This window comes from Bombus vosnesenskii, unplaced genomic scaffold, assembly GCF_011952255.1.
Source record: "Bombus vosnesenskii isolate JDL3184/JDL3185 unplaced genomic scaffold, Bvos_JDL3184-5_v1.1 scf7180000016263, whole genome shotgun sequence".
Classification (NCBI taxonomy): domain Eukaryota; kingdom Metazoa; phylum Arthropoda; class Insecta; order Hymenoptera; family Apidae; genus Bombus; species Bombus vosnesenskii.
The window spans coordinates 1867733-1884754 of NW_022884332.1; the positions used below are offsets into that span (position 1 = coordinate 1867733).

Below are 17022 nucleotides of genomic sequence, written 5' to 3' on the forward strand. Positions count from 1 at the left end.
CTATGATATATGTATAACTATATCTATAATAAAGTTATTGTAGAATAGAATATATGATTTTAAGTTGATATAACATAGTAACTATATATATACATAGTTAACATATACTAATTATAACTATATATAAATGTTCATATATAACTTGCGTCAACTATATAGCTATGTTACATTAACTCAAAACTATAGAAATGTGTTAACGTTATGTTAACACACTGTATAGTTATTGCTAAATAATTTTCTACGATCTATTCGTATAATTATATTTAACTTTACGTCACTTTAATTCGTATCGCTAATTGTAACTCGTATAACAATTACTATAAACAAAATTTTATTTCACATCTAACACGTAAAGTTATCATAGAGTATCATAAAAAATAATTAAATTGACATATCGAGATGGAACAAGCTTTACTCACGATTTCACTGCAAAACGCGAAATTCGTCCTCGCTGTCTGATATCCGATGTTGCGAGAAAATAACGAAGGAAAAGATTCAAAACTTCCATGACAGATACATACAGAAATGATTGCCAGTAACTACGACATGGCTGACTTGTCGTCAGCTGACAGATAAGCGATTACAAGATTTCCGACGCGATTCGATATTTGTCATAATCTAAGATATCTATCCTATCGTAGCTAATTTCATTCTACAGAGTCTCCTACGAGAATCTATTCTTATATCACAAAAAGATCTCAAATTGTATCATTGACAACGCATTACGTGTACTTTTAGGTTCTGCGTCGAGTGGCGTTACAAGGTAAACAAAGAAAGCGGCGTTCGATTCAGCGAAATTTACCACTCGTACCAATCGAATATTTCGCAAATCACGAAAGTCGATTCATAAAAATTCACTGGCTCGCAAAGCATTTACATATTAATACATAATACCGTGTGTATCGCGATATCCTCTCTTCTTTCTCTCTCGCTTACATTCTCTGCTACGAGTCAGTTTAATCTTCTCTCTGTAAATTCGATTGCGAGATACAAGAAAGAAATCGAAATCCACCAATGGGAGCCGGTGCGTATACAAAGCAGCTATCTATTTCTAACAAGTTGCGAAGGGGGCGCGGTCATAAATCTCATGTAAAATGAGGGGAAAAAAGTGCAAGTACGTGCAAGCTACTGCAGGAATGCAGAGAGAAAGAGAGAAAGAGGAGAGAGAGATGACGAGAAAGAGTTGTCGTATGAGGCTTTTGTGTATACGGGCGTGTGTATATACTTACATATGTATGTATACGAAGGGCCGCTCTCTGCGTGCACCGCCAATCAAATCTAGAGTCACTGCACTTTTTTCCTTCGTAGCCTTTTCTTTCTCCGCTCTTTGATCACATTACCGCGCGCGTACTGCTAATTGAAGATTTCGATTGCAGCTTGATCGTTCACCATATCACGCCGATTTCTCACTATATATTCACATTATACATACTCGTTTTACTTGACGAACGTCGCGCGATTCACTGTCTACATTGGCATCTTACGCTCGCTTTGACTGGCCTCCTTCGACTGCGCGTCGAACACCGTACTGCGATCGCGACCGAATACGGAGTGTGGAGTGAAATTCTCGATCACAGGAGTGGAGGCACTGGAAAATCCTCTTAGCTCATCCTGTGTGGTACACGATTTTCGCCGTCAGATGTCACTAGTCTCGCGCATAGCTAGCACCATCTTAAGATTTCGAATAAAATGAAATTATAGCGTTGTTTTGGTAACTTAACTGATCGTGTTGCTTTTCGAGGTCGGTGTAAATAATAAATACATTGCCTGTTGCACTTAATTACCATTGAATGTAATTACGTTCTACATACATATATTCTATCGATAATGTTGAAAGTTTGAAAGTGATCCAAACATTAACAAGAGTTTAGATAGAAATTGTCAATATGAAATGCTGTTAACCTATAAGTCGAACATATAATTTCAAGTGAAAATGCCGAAAGTAGTTTCAAGAAGTATAATATGTTCCGATACAAAAGATCAAGAAGAATATAGCGAAGAGAAACCGTTACATATTTATTATTGCTTATGTGGACAGATGACATTGATTTTAGGTTACGTTCACTTTGCTTATTAAATACATTATTCTTTATTTTGTTAAAAATCATAAGTAAAAGTACATAATAGATATTTTTACATATTTTTGCAGATTGTGCAATAGAAAAATTGCCTTTGAGGAAAAGAGATGGTGCACGAGTTATCGATGGAAGTAAACATGCTCACAAGATGACTTGCGAACAAGATGAAATTGTATATTTAAAACGTTCTGAAGGGATTGAAAAACAATATCGACAAAAATGTAAAAAGTATGGCATAGTTCGTTTTACTTTCAAACATATTTTTCATTATTTCTTTTTATCAAAAACTTGGGAACAATTTTGAAAATTAAATCACTGATATTTACATTATGTTATTTTTATAAATTACAATGTTAATTTTAATATATGTTGTATCTTTACAGATGTGGTCTTTTTCTCTATTATAAACATGACCAAGCAACAAATGTTGTATTTATTGTAAAAGGTGCAGTAATCAAAAGTTCTGGTGAAGGTCCAATGACGGATATATATAATCAGGTAGCCATTGAAAAACCCAAGAAAATAATGGTAACAAAACACACAAAGAATATGGGAAAATTCAGTTCTGTTACCGTTTCTACAATTGACGAAGAAGAAGATGAAATTGAGGCAGTAAGTTACAGATTTTCTTATTATATATTTTTAGTCTTTACGTATAAATTGTTCTGCTAGAAAAAGACAATTGTTATTTGTAAAAAATTGCTATTTGGGTAAAAAAGTTTCTAAATTTTCACTAAATAAATTGGAAGAAATTATGAAATGCTATAAGGAATGATTATGTTAGATTCTAATATTGCGCAGAAGGAAAATACACAATGCTACGCTATAAATCTAATATTCAGAGATAAAAAATTTATTAAAAATTCTACATATAAATTTGTACTCTTCTTTCGTAAAAAGCAGTTTATAATCAAAACATATATTTTATATTTGCAGAGAGAAGTTGCTGATTCATATGCTAATAATGCACGAATAATAGAAAAACAATTAGAAAGGAAAGGAATGAATAAACGAAAAGCTATGCCACCCCCTGAAGCAGACCCGAAAAGAACGAGACCACGAGGAACATTGTTAGACGTGTAAAACCTATTTATATTATTGTCATGTATATTTAGAGTTAAATGTAAATGTGTATTTAAAAAGTCAGAGTAGAATGTGGGAGAGATTGTATAAAAATTTTAATGTCTATTATTTTTACTATTATACCAAATTTTATAAGAAATAATGATTTAAAGAATTAAACGATTCTTTAACATTATATCGAGTTATTTATTAACATTACATAAAAGTAAATATTTAAAATATATAAATGACTAGATATAAATATTGCATAGAAATGTACATTGCAAAATAGAGATATAAATTTAATAAATAAATACAATAACTACATATAATTCATTAATAAGGATCGTTGGAGGGTAAACGGAGTTCTACTTACAATAAGAATTAGTTGGTACGATGGCAACATTAAATGGTAAGAAAGAATTACTTTACATATATACTGCAACTAGTCAAATTAGTAAATAATTCTACAAAACAATTTTGGATCATATGGCTCTTTAATGTGGAGGAAAGAAAGGTCTATCTAAATATATTGTATAACTGGCCATGATACATCTACATTCTATGAATATGCAGTGTGTAATACTATGACATATTAATGCGTACATTGGTTGAAAATCGGGTGGGACATTTAAGCTAGCTGCATTTATGATCGAAAGTGATATTGATTACCAATATTCTCTAGTTGCGTAATATTTTAATTGAATTTGAAAGACACTGAAAATTCTCTAAAACTCAAATTTCCACACTGTCAGAGATCAAGATAATTGAAAAAACAAAATATAATAATTTTTAACTTGCATATTCCTAGTGCCATATTTCATTTTACAGTTACCTTCAACATTACAACAAAATCATAGCACTTTTCTATATACCTAATAAATGCATTTTAAATATATTTCCTTTGATAATTAATGTCAACTGCAACTTGCTTTAAATTAAAATTATATATAACTCTATTTTTTTTTTTTTTTACACATAATACGATTTCGCGGTTGGAGTTATCACGTTTGCGATTAAAGACAATAGTTTTATATGTATAATCATTAAACTATGGGCGCTATGTACGTATAAAAACTTACATAGCAACCAATTCATAAATTTAAGTGTTAATTTGAGAAGATTTAATATCTGCCTTCTTAAGAATCGTGGGCTCATCTTTTAAAAACGTTCCCGATCTAGAACCTACGGTTGGTTGTTTTGGAACTTCCCCATTATGGCACTTATTTTTAACTTTCTCATCAGAAGAGGTCTTTGTAGTAGTTGTCCTTTTATTAGTGACCGTAGGCTTATTTATCTTACTAGTGCCACATGATTTAGGGGAAGATCTTTTGCTAGGGCTCTCGGAGCTTTGTTGAGTCATCACTCCTTCCTTCTTCTCTCTCATTATATTAGGATGATTAACTGTCGATTGTGTAATCGATCGCATGGTTACCGTTTTACACGATGCGTTATTTAATGACTTACTTGGAATATCTGGAGTTTTTGCAGCGTCTAGAAGATTTCTTCGCAAATGATAAGCACTAATAGCAGCTGCCCGGCTTCTACTAGCTGCGGTCGAACTCTCTAATGATCTTCGTGGTCTTCTTGTCGCTGTAAGCAAATTTTTTTGCTGCATCGGTGGTGAGCTCTTTTTCGCTGTTTTATCATAAGATTGTGCTTTATTTATTGTTTTCCCTAAAGTCGGTGAAAGTTTATTTGATGTGTTTGATTTGGGCGTTGTTGTTATTTCAGTCATAAGACTATCCGTGGACATCGAAGTGTCCATTTTAGTAGCCTTCTTCTTTACAACTGTTGGCTTGTTCTTCGATTCTGCTAAAGAATCTACAGATAAGCCTATCTCCGTATTTTTTTGTTTAAAAGACGGAGATTCTGGACGCGTAATACCGCAACTTTTACTGATCGAATCGTTTTTCGTATTAGTTCTGCTGGCATTCGACTCTGTTAAACTATCAGAAGAAAGTGCCTTTACATCTTTCTTTATAGGTAACTTTATCTTAGCTAATGGTTTTTTGTCGGTAGCCCGTTTCATTGCCGGACTAGATGTGCGAGATGAATCTGAAGATGAAATCATTATTTTTCGTCGTTGCTGTACCATGACCTTTTCTTGATGTACTGGTTGCGTAGTTTCTTTTGGGACTGATTTGTTCCGAGGTTCCAAATATCTCGATTTTACCTAAAAGTTAATGTATGAATGATTTCGAAAAACATGACATTTTTACAATTTTCTTAATCTGTTTATAAAATTATGTTTGAAATGAATTCTTTACCGTAGTAGTATTCAAGTGATAGAAAATTACCTCTAATTTGTTAGGCCATGATTTTGGCCTACTATTTGTTGTATCTGTAGTGGCTTGTTTATCATTTTGCATTTTACGTTCCAATGGATCGCTTTTTGGTTTATTAAAAACTTTCTTCGGCTGTTGTTGTTGTTGTTGCTGTTGTTGAACTACTGCCATTTGTTTTAGAGTTTTATGATTATGTTCAGATATAGCCATCTTCACACGCTTCAAATCCAAGCTTCTGTTAGTAATAGTTGAGCGGCTCGATGCTGGCCTAGTTTCCTGTAAGAATAAATACATTAAAAAGAAGAAAACTATTTCAACAGTAAAAAGCGTTTAATTATAATTTGTATTATGTACTTTTATAAAGTTAGAGTGCCTTGACTGACGTTTTGATGTTTCGTGAGGTAAAATTACAAGACAAGCTAATTCTTGAATTCTGCGTCGAAGCTCCAAGTCCATCTTTAACCACGTAGTAGTTCTAGCGGCTCGGGCCGCATCTCTAACCAAGCATTTCTCTACTCGACTTTGAATTTTTTTCAAAAAATCAACAAACAAAGGTCCCCACTTAATTTTGTCTTGAACCTCATCTTGTTGTGCTGAAGTTAACATTTTATTCAATTTTGAATAACTTTTACATGCTTGTTCAGGAGGTAAACGTTCGGCAGCTGCTAAGAAATTATCCTCCAGTCGACTGATATTCCATGTTAACTCTCGACCAAGAGATTGGAAGTTTTCGTTGCCCAGAACTCCTGAGAAATTATCCGACAGAAACTTCACTGAAGTTTCCAGCAAGTTTGAAACCATTCTAAACACTGGTTCAGCCCAACGAACATTTGGCAAAGTTGCGAGTAGCTTATCACAATCCATCATAGTTTGAAGCACGTTATCCGTGGACTGTTATTTACAATAAATACAGAAAAGACAATTATTTAGATTTCAGGATAAATTACATGTCAAATAATTGATATAATACATACCATATGTACAATATGTTGATGATAACATTTTGCCATAAGTTCTTTCGGAAGCGTCGCGAATGCTTTACATGGCCATATTCGTACGAAATGTCTCGTAACCCAACGAAGAGATTTTCGATACACTTCGTCGAGGCCATAAGCTGCTGCCAGAGGCATACATTCCAATACACCAACAGCACATATTTGACAAGGCTGTAAATTAATATGAATGATCAACAAACAATTGCTAGTCGGAAATTTTGTTATGAAAGCAGACCTCATGAGCTTACCTTATGAAATAGATGGCAATATTTAACTTTAAGCGTATATCCAATAATTTCTTTAAGACCTTCCAAGCATAACATATCAGCTAACGTAGCTAATTCAACAATACTTATGGAATCTGGTATGTTGCTTTCTCCGCTGTATATGTGACACAATGCAAAATGTACCGCATCGTAAGAATATCCTTGCAGAGAAATAACATTTCCTGCATTTTCGATCCACCCGCCACTAAGGATCGCCGCAAAATATTGACATCGGGAACTCAATATACATTTGTGAGCTCTTATACGACGTCCAGCTACGTCAATTGTAACATCTGGATTGATTTCTTCTAAGAACATTCTTAATAAATCTTCTCCCAATCTATTGTATGGTCTACTTCCTGCCAAACTAGATGTTTCAGTTTCTTCTGTACTTCCTTCTAAAAATGAAATAACAATTAATACTTTAACGGTTCGTAATCACTTTGATTGCACCTATGTTCTAATATAATAAATTACACACCAGCACCAGAACGACCCATGCTACTCTGCATGCTGCTCAGATCAGATTCTGATATAATTCCTTCTCCATCATACTCCCCTGTTAAGTCCTCAAGCGGAGATTTCTGTTTAGATGGAAGGGAAGTACTCATGATTGAAGTAAATTTTCTAGGAAGTGGTCTAACGGATCCGTTAGTTCTAGACATTACTAATTTACTTTCGATCCACGAAGTTTCTGGAATACTGTTGCACATACGATAGGTGCTTTTATCTTCTTTTACGGTCAACATGTCCGTAGAATGAGAAACCACGGGTGTTTTATCCAAATCAGACAATCGAACGAAGTTGGAAGTTGTTGTTTTCGTACTGTGTGCTGTAGTCCTTTCATTTTTTTTTGATGTTATATTATGATTATCATATTCTGTCTCTGGCTTTACATAATCTGAATTTTTCAATTCGCTTTCAATCTTTTTGATAGTTTCATTTAAAGACTTATGCGTTTCTGATATTTTACTACCTACAGCAGGAACTACTTGTGGTCGATTTATGTTTGGCACTTCTCCGTTCAATAGTTCTGATAATTCATAGTCATGATTGTCACTATCAGGGGATGGACCACTACCGCTACTAATATCAAATGTTTCACTTTTGCGTGTTTGTCCCTCAGTACTCTCTGTACATGTTTTCTCCCACGCCGATGTTTCCGAATATTCATCCTCGTATGTCTTAGCATCGGTAGCATTAAGATTTTCCGTGACTCTTTCTGTTTTTAACTCCGTGTACTCATGTTCTTTCACACTGACACGAAGTTCTTCGTTGATCACTTCAACGTGAGAGTTCGGAGGTGTGTCTCTCACATCAAACTCAAAAACATCTTCTGAAGATGTGTCCATATTACTTGGACCGTTATTACCTTCTTGAAGAAGTTTAGAATTTTTCTGGGTAACAGATTCTTGTTTTGCTGTGTCACTTAAAGAGTGACTCGAAGAACTAGGCTTTGCTCGTAACTTCTTTAAGTCTCCCCGATCTACGGACAGACTGTGTGCGCGTTTGTGTTCTTTCCTAAACATTAATTCTTTCGCAACATGCCCATTGTTGTTAACGCCTTGCGTTTTATCAACATTCCAGGAATGTCGTTTAAACGCCGGCCGTGATGAGGACAAAGTTCTCCTTCTTACCACCGGAGAATCAGATTCTATATACATGAAGACGCTCGGTTTCGCTTTTTCTCTGACACATTTCTGTTCACTCAATGATTGATCTTCTCTCGTCGTGATACTATTTTCGCTAGAATTAGTATCATCCAACTTTGTTTCTATCTGTTTGTCAGAGAATGCGGAAAAGCTTCTCCTATGTGAAGGTGGTACAATATTTTCTTTGTTCTTTGGTGGATCGCTTAAATCAATGAACATAGAAAAAATGTTTTTCTTGTCGCCACTTTCATTAAACTTTTCAGGTTTGACAGTAGGTTCTTCTACTTCTATTTTCTTATTTTTTGGTGCATTACTTGTACCAGATATATCAACGTAAAATTCACAATAAGATTTACTACATCCATTCTGTTCTTTCTTATCTGTTGAATAACTTTGCTGCTGCAAAATAGGTTTGCGATCCATATCTTTCAAATTAACGAAAAATCCTAAGCTGCCATGCTTTTCATGACCACTTGTCTTCCTTACCGGTTTCTTTATGCATTCTGAATTTGAAAAACTTTGAGACATTCCTGCATGAGAATTATTCGGTAGTTTGGATTCATTTTTGTTACAGTCACTCATATCAACCACCCATGCAGTCATAGATGAAGACATTCTCGTGGGTCTCATCTTCACCTCGGGTTCGTTCATAATAACAGAGCCACCAGAAACGATCGGTGTCGATTCTGTTTTTCGGCGCACAGTGGGGCTATCAGTAGGCTTAGAATAGTCCGAAGTGCTAACTCCACCGGAAATAATAGGCATAGTTTCGTCACACTTAGTCTTTTTTATCGTATCTGTTCTGCTATCTTTTTCTAGAATGCAACTTAATGTAACAGGTAAACTGCTACTACAATTGCTTGAATCATTATCCAGTTCTGCATGATAATCCATAACTACTTCATCACTAGCACTTTTGGTTACTGGATAAATTATGTTAGTTTTACTTTGCAAAGAATTATTATTTTCTGATGGTGTCTGATTACTTTCATATTTTCCATTATCTCGTGGAAGATATGGTATTGTATGATACTGACTACTAGTTGGAATTTGAACATCAATTGGAAACTTATTTAATACGTTGCTTATCGGAATTGAAGGTTCGTCCGGTGGATTAAAACATGAATCGCCATCAACACGATGTCCTGAATATTGAGGAATAGCATTCTGGAATACGAGATTACCTTGTCGTCGTTCATATTCCTGCCGTAGCACTGAAAGCTTTTCGTCGTTCGAGTCCAGCTCAAACGTATTCCTCCTAATAAGCGAAGGTCGTCGTGTATCATCCGTTTTATTTGTCGTTTGCTTATCGTTCGTTTCTTCGATTGTTTCTTTTTTAGCCACTATTATCGCACTTGCGTTATCGTTATCGTTACTTATTCGTGTTACGACGTGTCGATCGTTATTTATATTTTTATTATTGTCAGGACAAGGAGAAGGATGCGCGCTTTCACCACTATCCGCCTCCTTAATTTCTACGGCTAAAGATTCTTTATTTGTTTCAACGTTAATTTTGTCTTCTGACACAGAATCAGTTCTTCTTATTCTTCGCGTGTCCGTAAGTGGTTCCAGATATTCTGTAAGTTTCAACTCTTTTTCAAACTCTGCTATTCGTTCGTGTCCAGTTTGCAAATTAGTTGTCTTAAGAGGTGTGAACTTGTAATATTGCTCATCGGCGAGATCATTAGATGTACTTGCAATATATTTAGAAGAATAAGAAACATATGGATGTGATTTTTCATTGTATTTAGTTTTTACTACATTGGAAGTTGGAACTTCTATTTCATCATTGAGGGTTGATGCATCAATAAAGTAATAATTACTTGTATTACAGGAACTTTTTTGATTGCGTGTATCGTGTGATACTTCGTGATTTGCATCTTCTGATGGAACATTTTCAGCTTGTGAATAACTGGAATGACACATTTTCTCGTCTTCCGATTTTTCCGTAGGTTCTTCCTTCACGCAACTCTGTTCTACATTGGTATTTGGAGAAGACGCATTACCAACATTAATAAATTCAAACGATTCATTTTCATCACTTCCACAGTCTGACTCGTAAAATGGATCGCTAAGTACTTGGTTTTCATATTGAAAAATTTCATCTGTATTTGACTTCGCCTTTTGAGCATTATCTGTAGATGAACTGGACGAATCTAATTGTGGTTGTTCTGCATCAAAAGAACAACTTGTTGCACTATTATCATTTGAACCACATTCCATTAATCCTGATTCTACCAGATTTTTTATATGGCTGTTATAATTGTTAGTCAGATTATAGCGTTCATTTTTTGAAACTACTTTTTGATCTTTGTTGTGTACGCGTCTATTGGCGCGTATCTTATCCAAATCATCATTCCCAGAAGCATATTCTGTGACTTGTAGTTCCTCAAAATCAGTACTTGAATTTTCAGACGTAGTATTTTCGTGTGGACTTACAGAACCTGTTTCTAATCCAGAATCAGCCATATCGGATACAGTGGGACTTATATCCACAGTAGCATATTCTCTTACATTTCTTATACTTTCAATGCTTTTTGAATGACAGTCTGGTATTGTGCAATCCACATATCTTTGACATAAAGATAAATATTTATAAATATAATTACATATATAATAAATAAATAAATATATATATATATATATGCTTTTATCATTATTCAAATATAATTATTAAAAATAGTAGCATCTATTTTATATTAAAGTGAAAAATACATATATATATATAACATTAAAACTTTAAAATACTATAATTATAAATTGTAACCTTTTATCGATGTCTAAAACTTTATTATCAGACGGTGCATTCACAAGATCTGAGGTATAAGTACGCAAAATATGTTCTACCAATAATCGTTCTTCTTTCGAAAAGTTTGAATTGCTGTATAAAAGCCTGAAAATTTATAAAGCAGTATTAACAAATATACAATACACATGGAAAGAGAGAAAGACATATCTAATATACATTGTTCTATCGTGTGCATTCTATGACATTTATTTCGAAAGTGGGAAATTAAGTGTTACATGCTGGTTGTCATAACATATACCATTAAATAGTGTAATGTATATTTTATTGTACAGGTAGAGTAATATTTAAAGACACTAGATGTGTGTAGAAATAAAAACACAAGAAAATAAAGAGAATAACTTATTATACAAATTTTATAGCATTATTAATAATTATTTATAACTTTTTAAATCATTGATTAAAGGGAACTGCTATTCAATTGCAATATTACGAGATTACATCTAGATAACAATATATATAAAACACAATTTCTTGATGGTTGAAACAATATATGATATTTTATTAAAGAAATATTTTTAATACATAATTTACACAAAATGCATGCAAATAAACATTTTGTAATTTATATAAAAGAATACATGGAACTTCGAAAATGTTAATTCAGGAAAACTTGCATTTTTTTGAGTGATATAAAAATAATATCTTAATTATTTCACATATTTAAAAATCTTAATGAATGTAATTTTTACAAATTTTTACAAATGTTCCTGAATTAAACAAGAGTCCATATTGTAGGTATAGCCTGCAATATGTAAATAATAAATATATAGTTCTCATAGATACTGCTTCTATATAAGTGATTAGAGATATGGCAGTACCTCACAAAGCCTTCTATATGATGAAAAATTTCCAGTTTATCAATGATGCAATCAATATGATTGTTAATGTATACAAAATAAGGCTTGAGAACCTTGTAAAAGTGTGGAGCTCTTGTTTTAACAATACATTGGTTTGTTCGTATTATATTATGTCCATGTACTATGTTAAGATCACAATACAAAGAGTCCGTAAATATGCTACAATAAAACACTCTATTCAGTTTATGTACTTATGAGCTTATATTTTGTACACATAAATTGCTTTATACAAATACATTCTCATTGGTTACAATTCAATAATAAATTATACAGACAATTTTTATACAAATGCAACAAATATGATATAATAAAATAAAGCTTGCTAAAAGTAATTTCTAAATTAGAATTTTCAAATGTTCCATAATTTTGTACAATTTACTAGTTGTTCCAATACTCGATATTATACATATCAATTACACAAATTAAAGTATATAGCACAAAGTAATTCACTGAAACTGCTCAATTATATCATGCAAGGGCTTTTATGAAGATATTTATATTTGTTATCTCATGTATTATACGAAAACATTAACAAATAATATTAGCATAATTTTAAGTTAATTATCCGTTAAATTATTTTTTGACTTAATTAATAATCTGTGAATTAGATAGGAAACTATTCATTTACCTCAAAATATTATCTTGCAGATCATTAAGACTTTTTGCAACAATTCGGCTCTTTTCTATACGTTGATGTTTTTTAAATGTTTCACTGGAAGGAGGTTCAGGCTTGACAGAAGCATAAAGTTGATGGCAACATAGCCATTGATGTATTCTGTCTAAATTTCCACTTTGACTGTTGTTGCCCCTGCCTCCAGCCATGGGACATGTTTAATCTTTCATACTTGTTCACCTTTAATCCATTAATGTTTAATGTAAAAAAGGTCAAACAAAGAGGCAAAGTAAATATAAACATTATTTGAAGTAGTAGTTATATGTAAGAAAAGAATATTACAATAATATATCATATTTAATATTTTTATAGATCATGTTTTCTGTGTACAAAAATTTATTGTTTCTGTGTAATTTTTGTTATGATATTTGGTATTTTTTCAAGTAATAAAATTTAAAGTAAACAGGATAAAAGAAGTCTGCAAACAAAAAGGACATTAAATACTCTTCCCTTAATGTATGTATTGCTGACAAAGTACACAACAATTTCAAGGTCAATACAATGGATACTCCTTGCATAGCAATTACTAATCCTTTTACGGTATCTTCAATATTTAAATACTGGTTCTATCACGTTACATATGCTGTATATGATACTTTAAAATCTATTGCGTATTCGATAATAAATTATTATATAATTTTCTGTCGGAAATATCTTTAAAACTGTGTGTATAACATTTAGTAAAACATGTATCTCATAGTTAATTCTGTTTAACCTTAAATTTAATATGTAATCGCATATGGATTGGTGAATGAAATATTTCGCTAAACATTTGAAACGCGAATCTAGTACCTGAAATAAAATTAAAATGTGAAAGCCAAAAATAAACGTGTAATCCTAGTACAGTTCAAAAGTAGGAATCCAAACATTCAACTGAAAAAAATTACGTTAGGAGGTGGAATACCGCATAATCGATTGATTAATGAGAACACATATAACAATTGATAAGATACAATAGAAAACGAGTCATTGAGAAATGATATGTTTTAAATTTTTGTAAAACATTGATCGAACACACCTTGTTAACTGTCATTTAGCGCATCTTCGTATGTACCCTAAGCACGGCTTACTTTTAGATATTAAGAGTAAGATACACTTGGTTAGCAAGTACGTTCGTATGCAGCATATGTATTTAAAGAAAATTCGAAATATATGAAAATGTTTTAAATTAAGTGTCTTTTAAGCTTGAAGCATTATATCAAATATGTATTCTAGACAAGACTTTCTCAATAATTTATTGATCGTACTTCGTACATACATATGTACGTACCTCGCATTATTTCGGTTCTCGAACACCGGTCAGGATATATCATGATTACGCGATATTACGAGTCGTAATCTTCTCGCGCATTTTGTCCAACGCGTCCGCTGCGAAATTCGGCGGAGATCAACGATGCGATACTAACAAACGTTCGATTGTTTGTTGTTCAAAAGGCATAAATATGCGACGACCGTTCTTACTACGAAAGCGTGAGGCTATCTGCCGGCTAGTTCCGCCAGGTGGCGCGCGGATCGAGATTAATTTTTTTATTTTGATGTCAGATATACCAATATTCTGTCAAATATTTTGTGGTTAATCGCGTTCTTCGCTACGATGTTATTCTGTTGCCGAAGTTCTACATATTTACTACACGAATATCGAAGATGAACACGAAAGAAAAAGAGAAATACATCGAAGAATTTGATTTTCCCCATTGCGACGAATCCTCGAAATATGAAAAAGTTGCGAAAATTGGCCAGGGCACCTTCGGGTAAGATTGATAGAAAATTTTCACTCGCCTTTGGGTTATAATCGTATACGAGTGAAAAATTATTTTTGATGTTATTATTTTCATGACCGTTCTGTAGGGAGGTGTTCAAGGCTAGGGATAAGAATTGTAGTAAAAAATTCGTAGCTATGAAAAAGGTGTTGATGGACAATGAAAAGGAAGGGGTATGTATACATTCAAATATTTGATCGTTTCCATTTTTTTTTTCATTTCGTCTATTTACACAAGTATATTAAATATTATACAGAACAATGTTTTATTATTATAGTATAAAAACAATATTTTATTATAATTTTATTTCATTTTCTATAACTCATGATAATGTTATAAACACTTCAATTTCTGTAAATTATAATATTCTACAATCTACATGACAAAGAAGTAGAAGAAATAATGACAAAAAAGTATATTAAGTGAATCTTTGAAATTCCCTTTTATAGATACATTAAACACTAACATTAAAAATTAAAAATTGATAGTAAAAATAGATCGAAAAAAGTTTCTAATGACACATTACATTATCCCAATATTGGTCCTTAATGGGTTAAATTAAAATATGTAGTATATACCTTATATGAAAATTAAAGATGTGCAAATAAACAACCTAAGACGTCGTTTCAATCCTTTTCGCATAAGTATAATAACATAACATTAATCATTTTTTTTTTGTTTACAGTTCCCTATAACTGCTTTAAGAGAGATAAGGATATTGCAGTTATTGAAACATGAAAATGTAGTGAATTTAATAGAAATATGTAGGACAAGAGGTAGATATTTGATATTATTGTGTAATATAGATAATATATAACTAAATAACTCTGTGAAAATTTTTGTTTTAGCAACTCAATATAATCGTTATCGTTCTACGTTCTATCTTGTATTTGACTTTTGCGAACATGACTTAGCTGGATTATTGTCAAATGTAAATGTCAAATTTAGTTTAGGAGAAATTAAAAAAGTTATGCAACAGTTGTTAAATGGTCTTTATTATATTCATAGTAATAAGGTAAGCATATTTAAATTGTATAATTAATGAAAAAAAGATTCTATATTGTAAGTAACAACTATATATTAATTTTTACAACCTTTTAATAGATTTTACATAGAGATATGAAGGCTGCAAATGTTTTGATCACCAAAAATGGTATATTGAAATTAGCCGACTTTGGTTTAGCTCGTGCATTTAGTGCAAATAAAAATGGTCAGCCAAACCGTTATACAAACAGAGTTGTTACTCTTTGGTATAGACCACCTGAACTTTTGCTTGGTGATAGAAACTACGGTCCCCCTGTAGACTTATGGGGTGCAGGGTGCATTATGGCTGAAATGTGGACCAGGTTCGCATTTTTAAACGATACTTCTGCTAATATTTATTAGTCTGTTGGCATCCTTTTACGTTATTTAATTTCGTAGATCACCTATAATGCAGGGGAATACAGAGCAACAACAGCTCATATTAATTTCACAGTTGTGTGGTTCTATTACAACAGAAGTATGGCCTGGAGTAGAGAATTTAGAATTATTTAACAAAATGGATTTACCCAAAGGCCAAAAACGGAAGGTAATTACTACTTTCATTTTCAGTAAAATATGTAACATCTATAAACAATGTATTCAAAATGAACATTTCTGCACAGGTTAAGGACAGATTAAAACCATATTTAAAGGATCCTTATGCCTGTGACTTGTTAGATAGACTTTTAATTCTTGATCCGTCTAAAAGATTCGATTCCGATTCTGCGTTGAATCATGACTTTTTCTGGACCGATCCGATGCCTTGTGATCTCAGCAAAATGTTAGCGCAACATACGCAGAGCATGTTCGAGTACCTAGCCCCACCAAGACGTCCTGGTCACATACGTCATCCTCATCATCAAGTACCTGGAGGGCCAGCAAAACCTAGTTCTAGTATGGCTGATAGTGGTTACCAAGACCGTGTATTCTAGGATATATATTTTGTTTATATAAGCATAGACTGCTCTTTATCGTTCATATTTTCTCATCTTTCAGAATTTTGATAAACCACATGATATCTGACTTTGAACTTCATCGATAATTATAAGATTTTAAGTTAATATTGGGACTTTAATTTATGCAAACTATTGGGATAAGATGTAAGATTTTCTTATATTTATACACACACACATATATATGTATATGTATACTTATATATATATTTATATATACATATATACATATATATACATGTATATAAATTTTGTACAAATGGAAACAGTCTTCTGATTTAAGCCTTATATTTTCAGAACTGACAGCTTTCCTTCTGTTCAATTATTTATGTATTATATTTTAATCGATCCTTGATATTTATGAAGGAAAAGACGAAATTTTATATATATTCCTTATTTTAATTTTACAAACGAGGTCCATAATTGACAACTGGAGTAAGACTTAATTCTTTTGACAACTAAGGAATTCAAATGTTATTATATATTGGAATCTTTTAATATACTTATTTAAATTTCACGTAAATACAATACGAAACAACACAAGGTAGTAATTACTGCCAGTAAATTATAGATTTACTAAAAGTATTTCTTGGACTAAAAATAACT

At 32.4% G+C, this 17022-nt stretch overlaps 4 protein-coding genes across 10 annotated transcripts in view; 2 read left to right on the forward strand and 2 right to left on the reverse strand.

The window, feature by feature from the left end:
• Nucleotides 1-1566, reverse strand: part of LOC117242074 (F-actin-monooxygenase Mical) — a 109842-nt gene extending 108276 nt beyond the window's left edge. Inside the window, exon 1 of the mRNA XM_033508439.1 lies at nt 1230-1566. The gene's annotated coding sequence lies outside the window, so the exon portion shown is untranslated. The remainder of the gene's footprint in view (nt 1-1229) is intronic.
• Nucleotides 1567-1725: 159 nt separating this feature from the next.
• On the forward strand, nt 1726-3201 carry LOC117242082 (UPF0428 protein CXorf56 homolog). Its single transcript, XM_033508454.1, has 4 exons — nt 1726-2054; nt 2150-2306; nt 2462-2690; nt 3015-3201. Exons 1-4 carry the CDS (start codon nt 1934-1936, stop codon nt 3159-3161), a joined length of 654 nt encoding a protein of 217 aa, XP_033364345.1. The 5' UTR covers nt 1726-1933; the 3' UTR covers nt 3162-3201.
• Nucleotides 3202-4099: 898 nt separating this feature from the next.
• On the reverse strand, nt 4100-14198 carry LOC117242076. Of its 4 annotated transcripts, none has more exons than XM_033508444.1 (10): nt 13951-14198; nt 12636-12860; nt 11969-12166; nt 11109-11234; nt 7171-10913; nt 6672-7084; nt 6403-6594; nt 5783-6319; nt 5441-5704; nt 4100-5316 (listed from the first exon to the last, which is right to left on the reverse strand). In XM_033508444.1, the coding sequence occupies exons 2-10, from the start codon at nt 12827-12829 to the stop codon at nt 4243-4245; spliced, it is 6741 nt and encodes a 2246-aa protein (XP_033364335.1). In that variant the 5' UTR covers nt 12830-12860; nt 13951-14198; the 3' UTR covers nt 4100-4242. The 4 variants fall into 4 exon arrangements, with proteins under 4 accessions (XP_033364335.1, XP_033364333.1, XP_033364334.1 ...); XM_033508442.1 differs by having other exon boundaries at nt 6672-7087; XM_033508443.1 differs by lacking the exon at nt 13951-14198 and adding an exon at nt 13699-13926 and having other exon boundaries at nt 6672-7087.
• A 30-nt stretch (nt 14199-14228) lies between these two features.
• On the forward strand, nt 14229-16989 carry LOC117242080 (cyclin-dependent kinase 9). 4 transcript variants are annotated; one of them, XR_004495176.1, is made up of 9 exons: nt 14229-14431; nt 14529-14613; nt 15126-15216; nt 15289-15455; nt 15545-15786; nt 15863-16010; nt 16087-16357; nt 16460-16563; nt 16714-16989. XR_004495176.1 is itself a non-coding variant. In XM_033508451.1 (8 exons), exons 1-8 carry the CDS (start codon nt 14325-14327, stop codon nt 16465-16467), a joined length of 1119 nt encoding a protein of 372 aa, XP_033364342.1. In that variant the 5' UTR covers nt 14229-14324; the 3' UTR covers nt 16468-16989. The 4 variants fall into 4 exon arrangements, 2 of the variants coding, with proteins under 2 accessions (XP_033364342.1, XP_033364341.1); XR_004495175.1 differs by having other exon boundaries at nt 16087-16563; XM_033508451.1 differs by having other exon boundaries at nt 16460-16989.
• The last annotated feature ends 33 nt before the right edge of the window (nt 16990-17022 follow it).

Bases quoted from the DNA above. Each gene is read 5' to 3' on its own strand.
- LOC117242076 (XM_033508442.1), bottom strand. From the start codon at position 12,829: ATGGCTGGAGGCAGGGGCAACAACAGTCAAAGTGGAAATTTAGACAGA. The intron at 12,167-12,635 runs GTAAATGAATAG...GTTTTATTGTAG, and splicing joins CTGCAAGATAATATTTTGAG to CATATTTACGGACTCTTTGT. The intron at 11,235-11,968 runs GTACTGCCATAT...ATAAATTTTCAG, and splicing joins CATATAGAAGGCTTTGTGAG to GCTTTTATACAGCAATTCAA.
- LOC117242082 (XM_033508454.1), top strand. From the start codon at position 1,934: ATGCCGAAAGTAGTTTCAAGAAGTATAATATGTTCCGATACAAAAGAT. The intron at 2,307-2,461 runs GTATGGCATAGT...GTATCTTTACAG, and splicing joins TATCGACAAAAATGTAAAAA to ATGTGGTCTTTTTCTCTATT. The intron at 2,691-3,014 runs GTAAGTTACAGA...TTATATTTGCAG, and splicing joins AAGAAGATGAAATTGAGGCA to AGAGAAGTTGCTGATTCATA.
- LOC117242080 (XM_033508450.1), top strand. From the start codon at position 14,325: ATGAACACGAAAGAAAAAGAGAAATACATCGAAGAATTTGATTTTCCC. The intron at 15,217-15,288 runs GTAGATATTTGA...TTTTTGTTTTAG, and splicing joins AGAAATATGTAGGACAAGAG to CAACTCAATATAATCGTTAT. The intron at 16,011-16,086 runs GTAATTACTACT...ATTTCTGCACAG, and splicing joins CCAAAGGCCAAAAACGGAAG to GTTAAGGACAGATTAAAACC.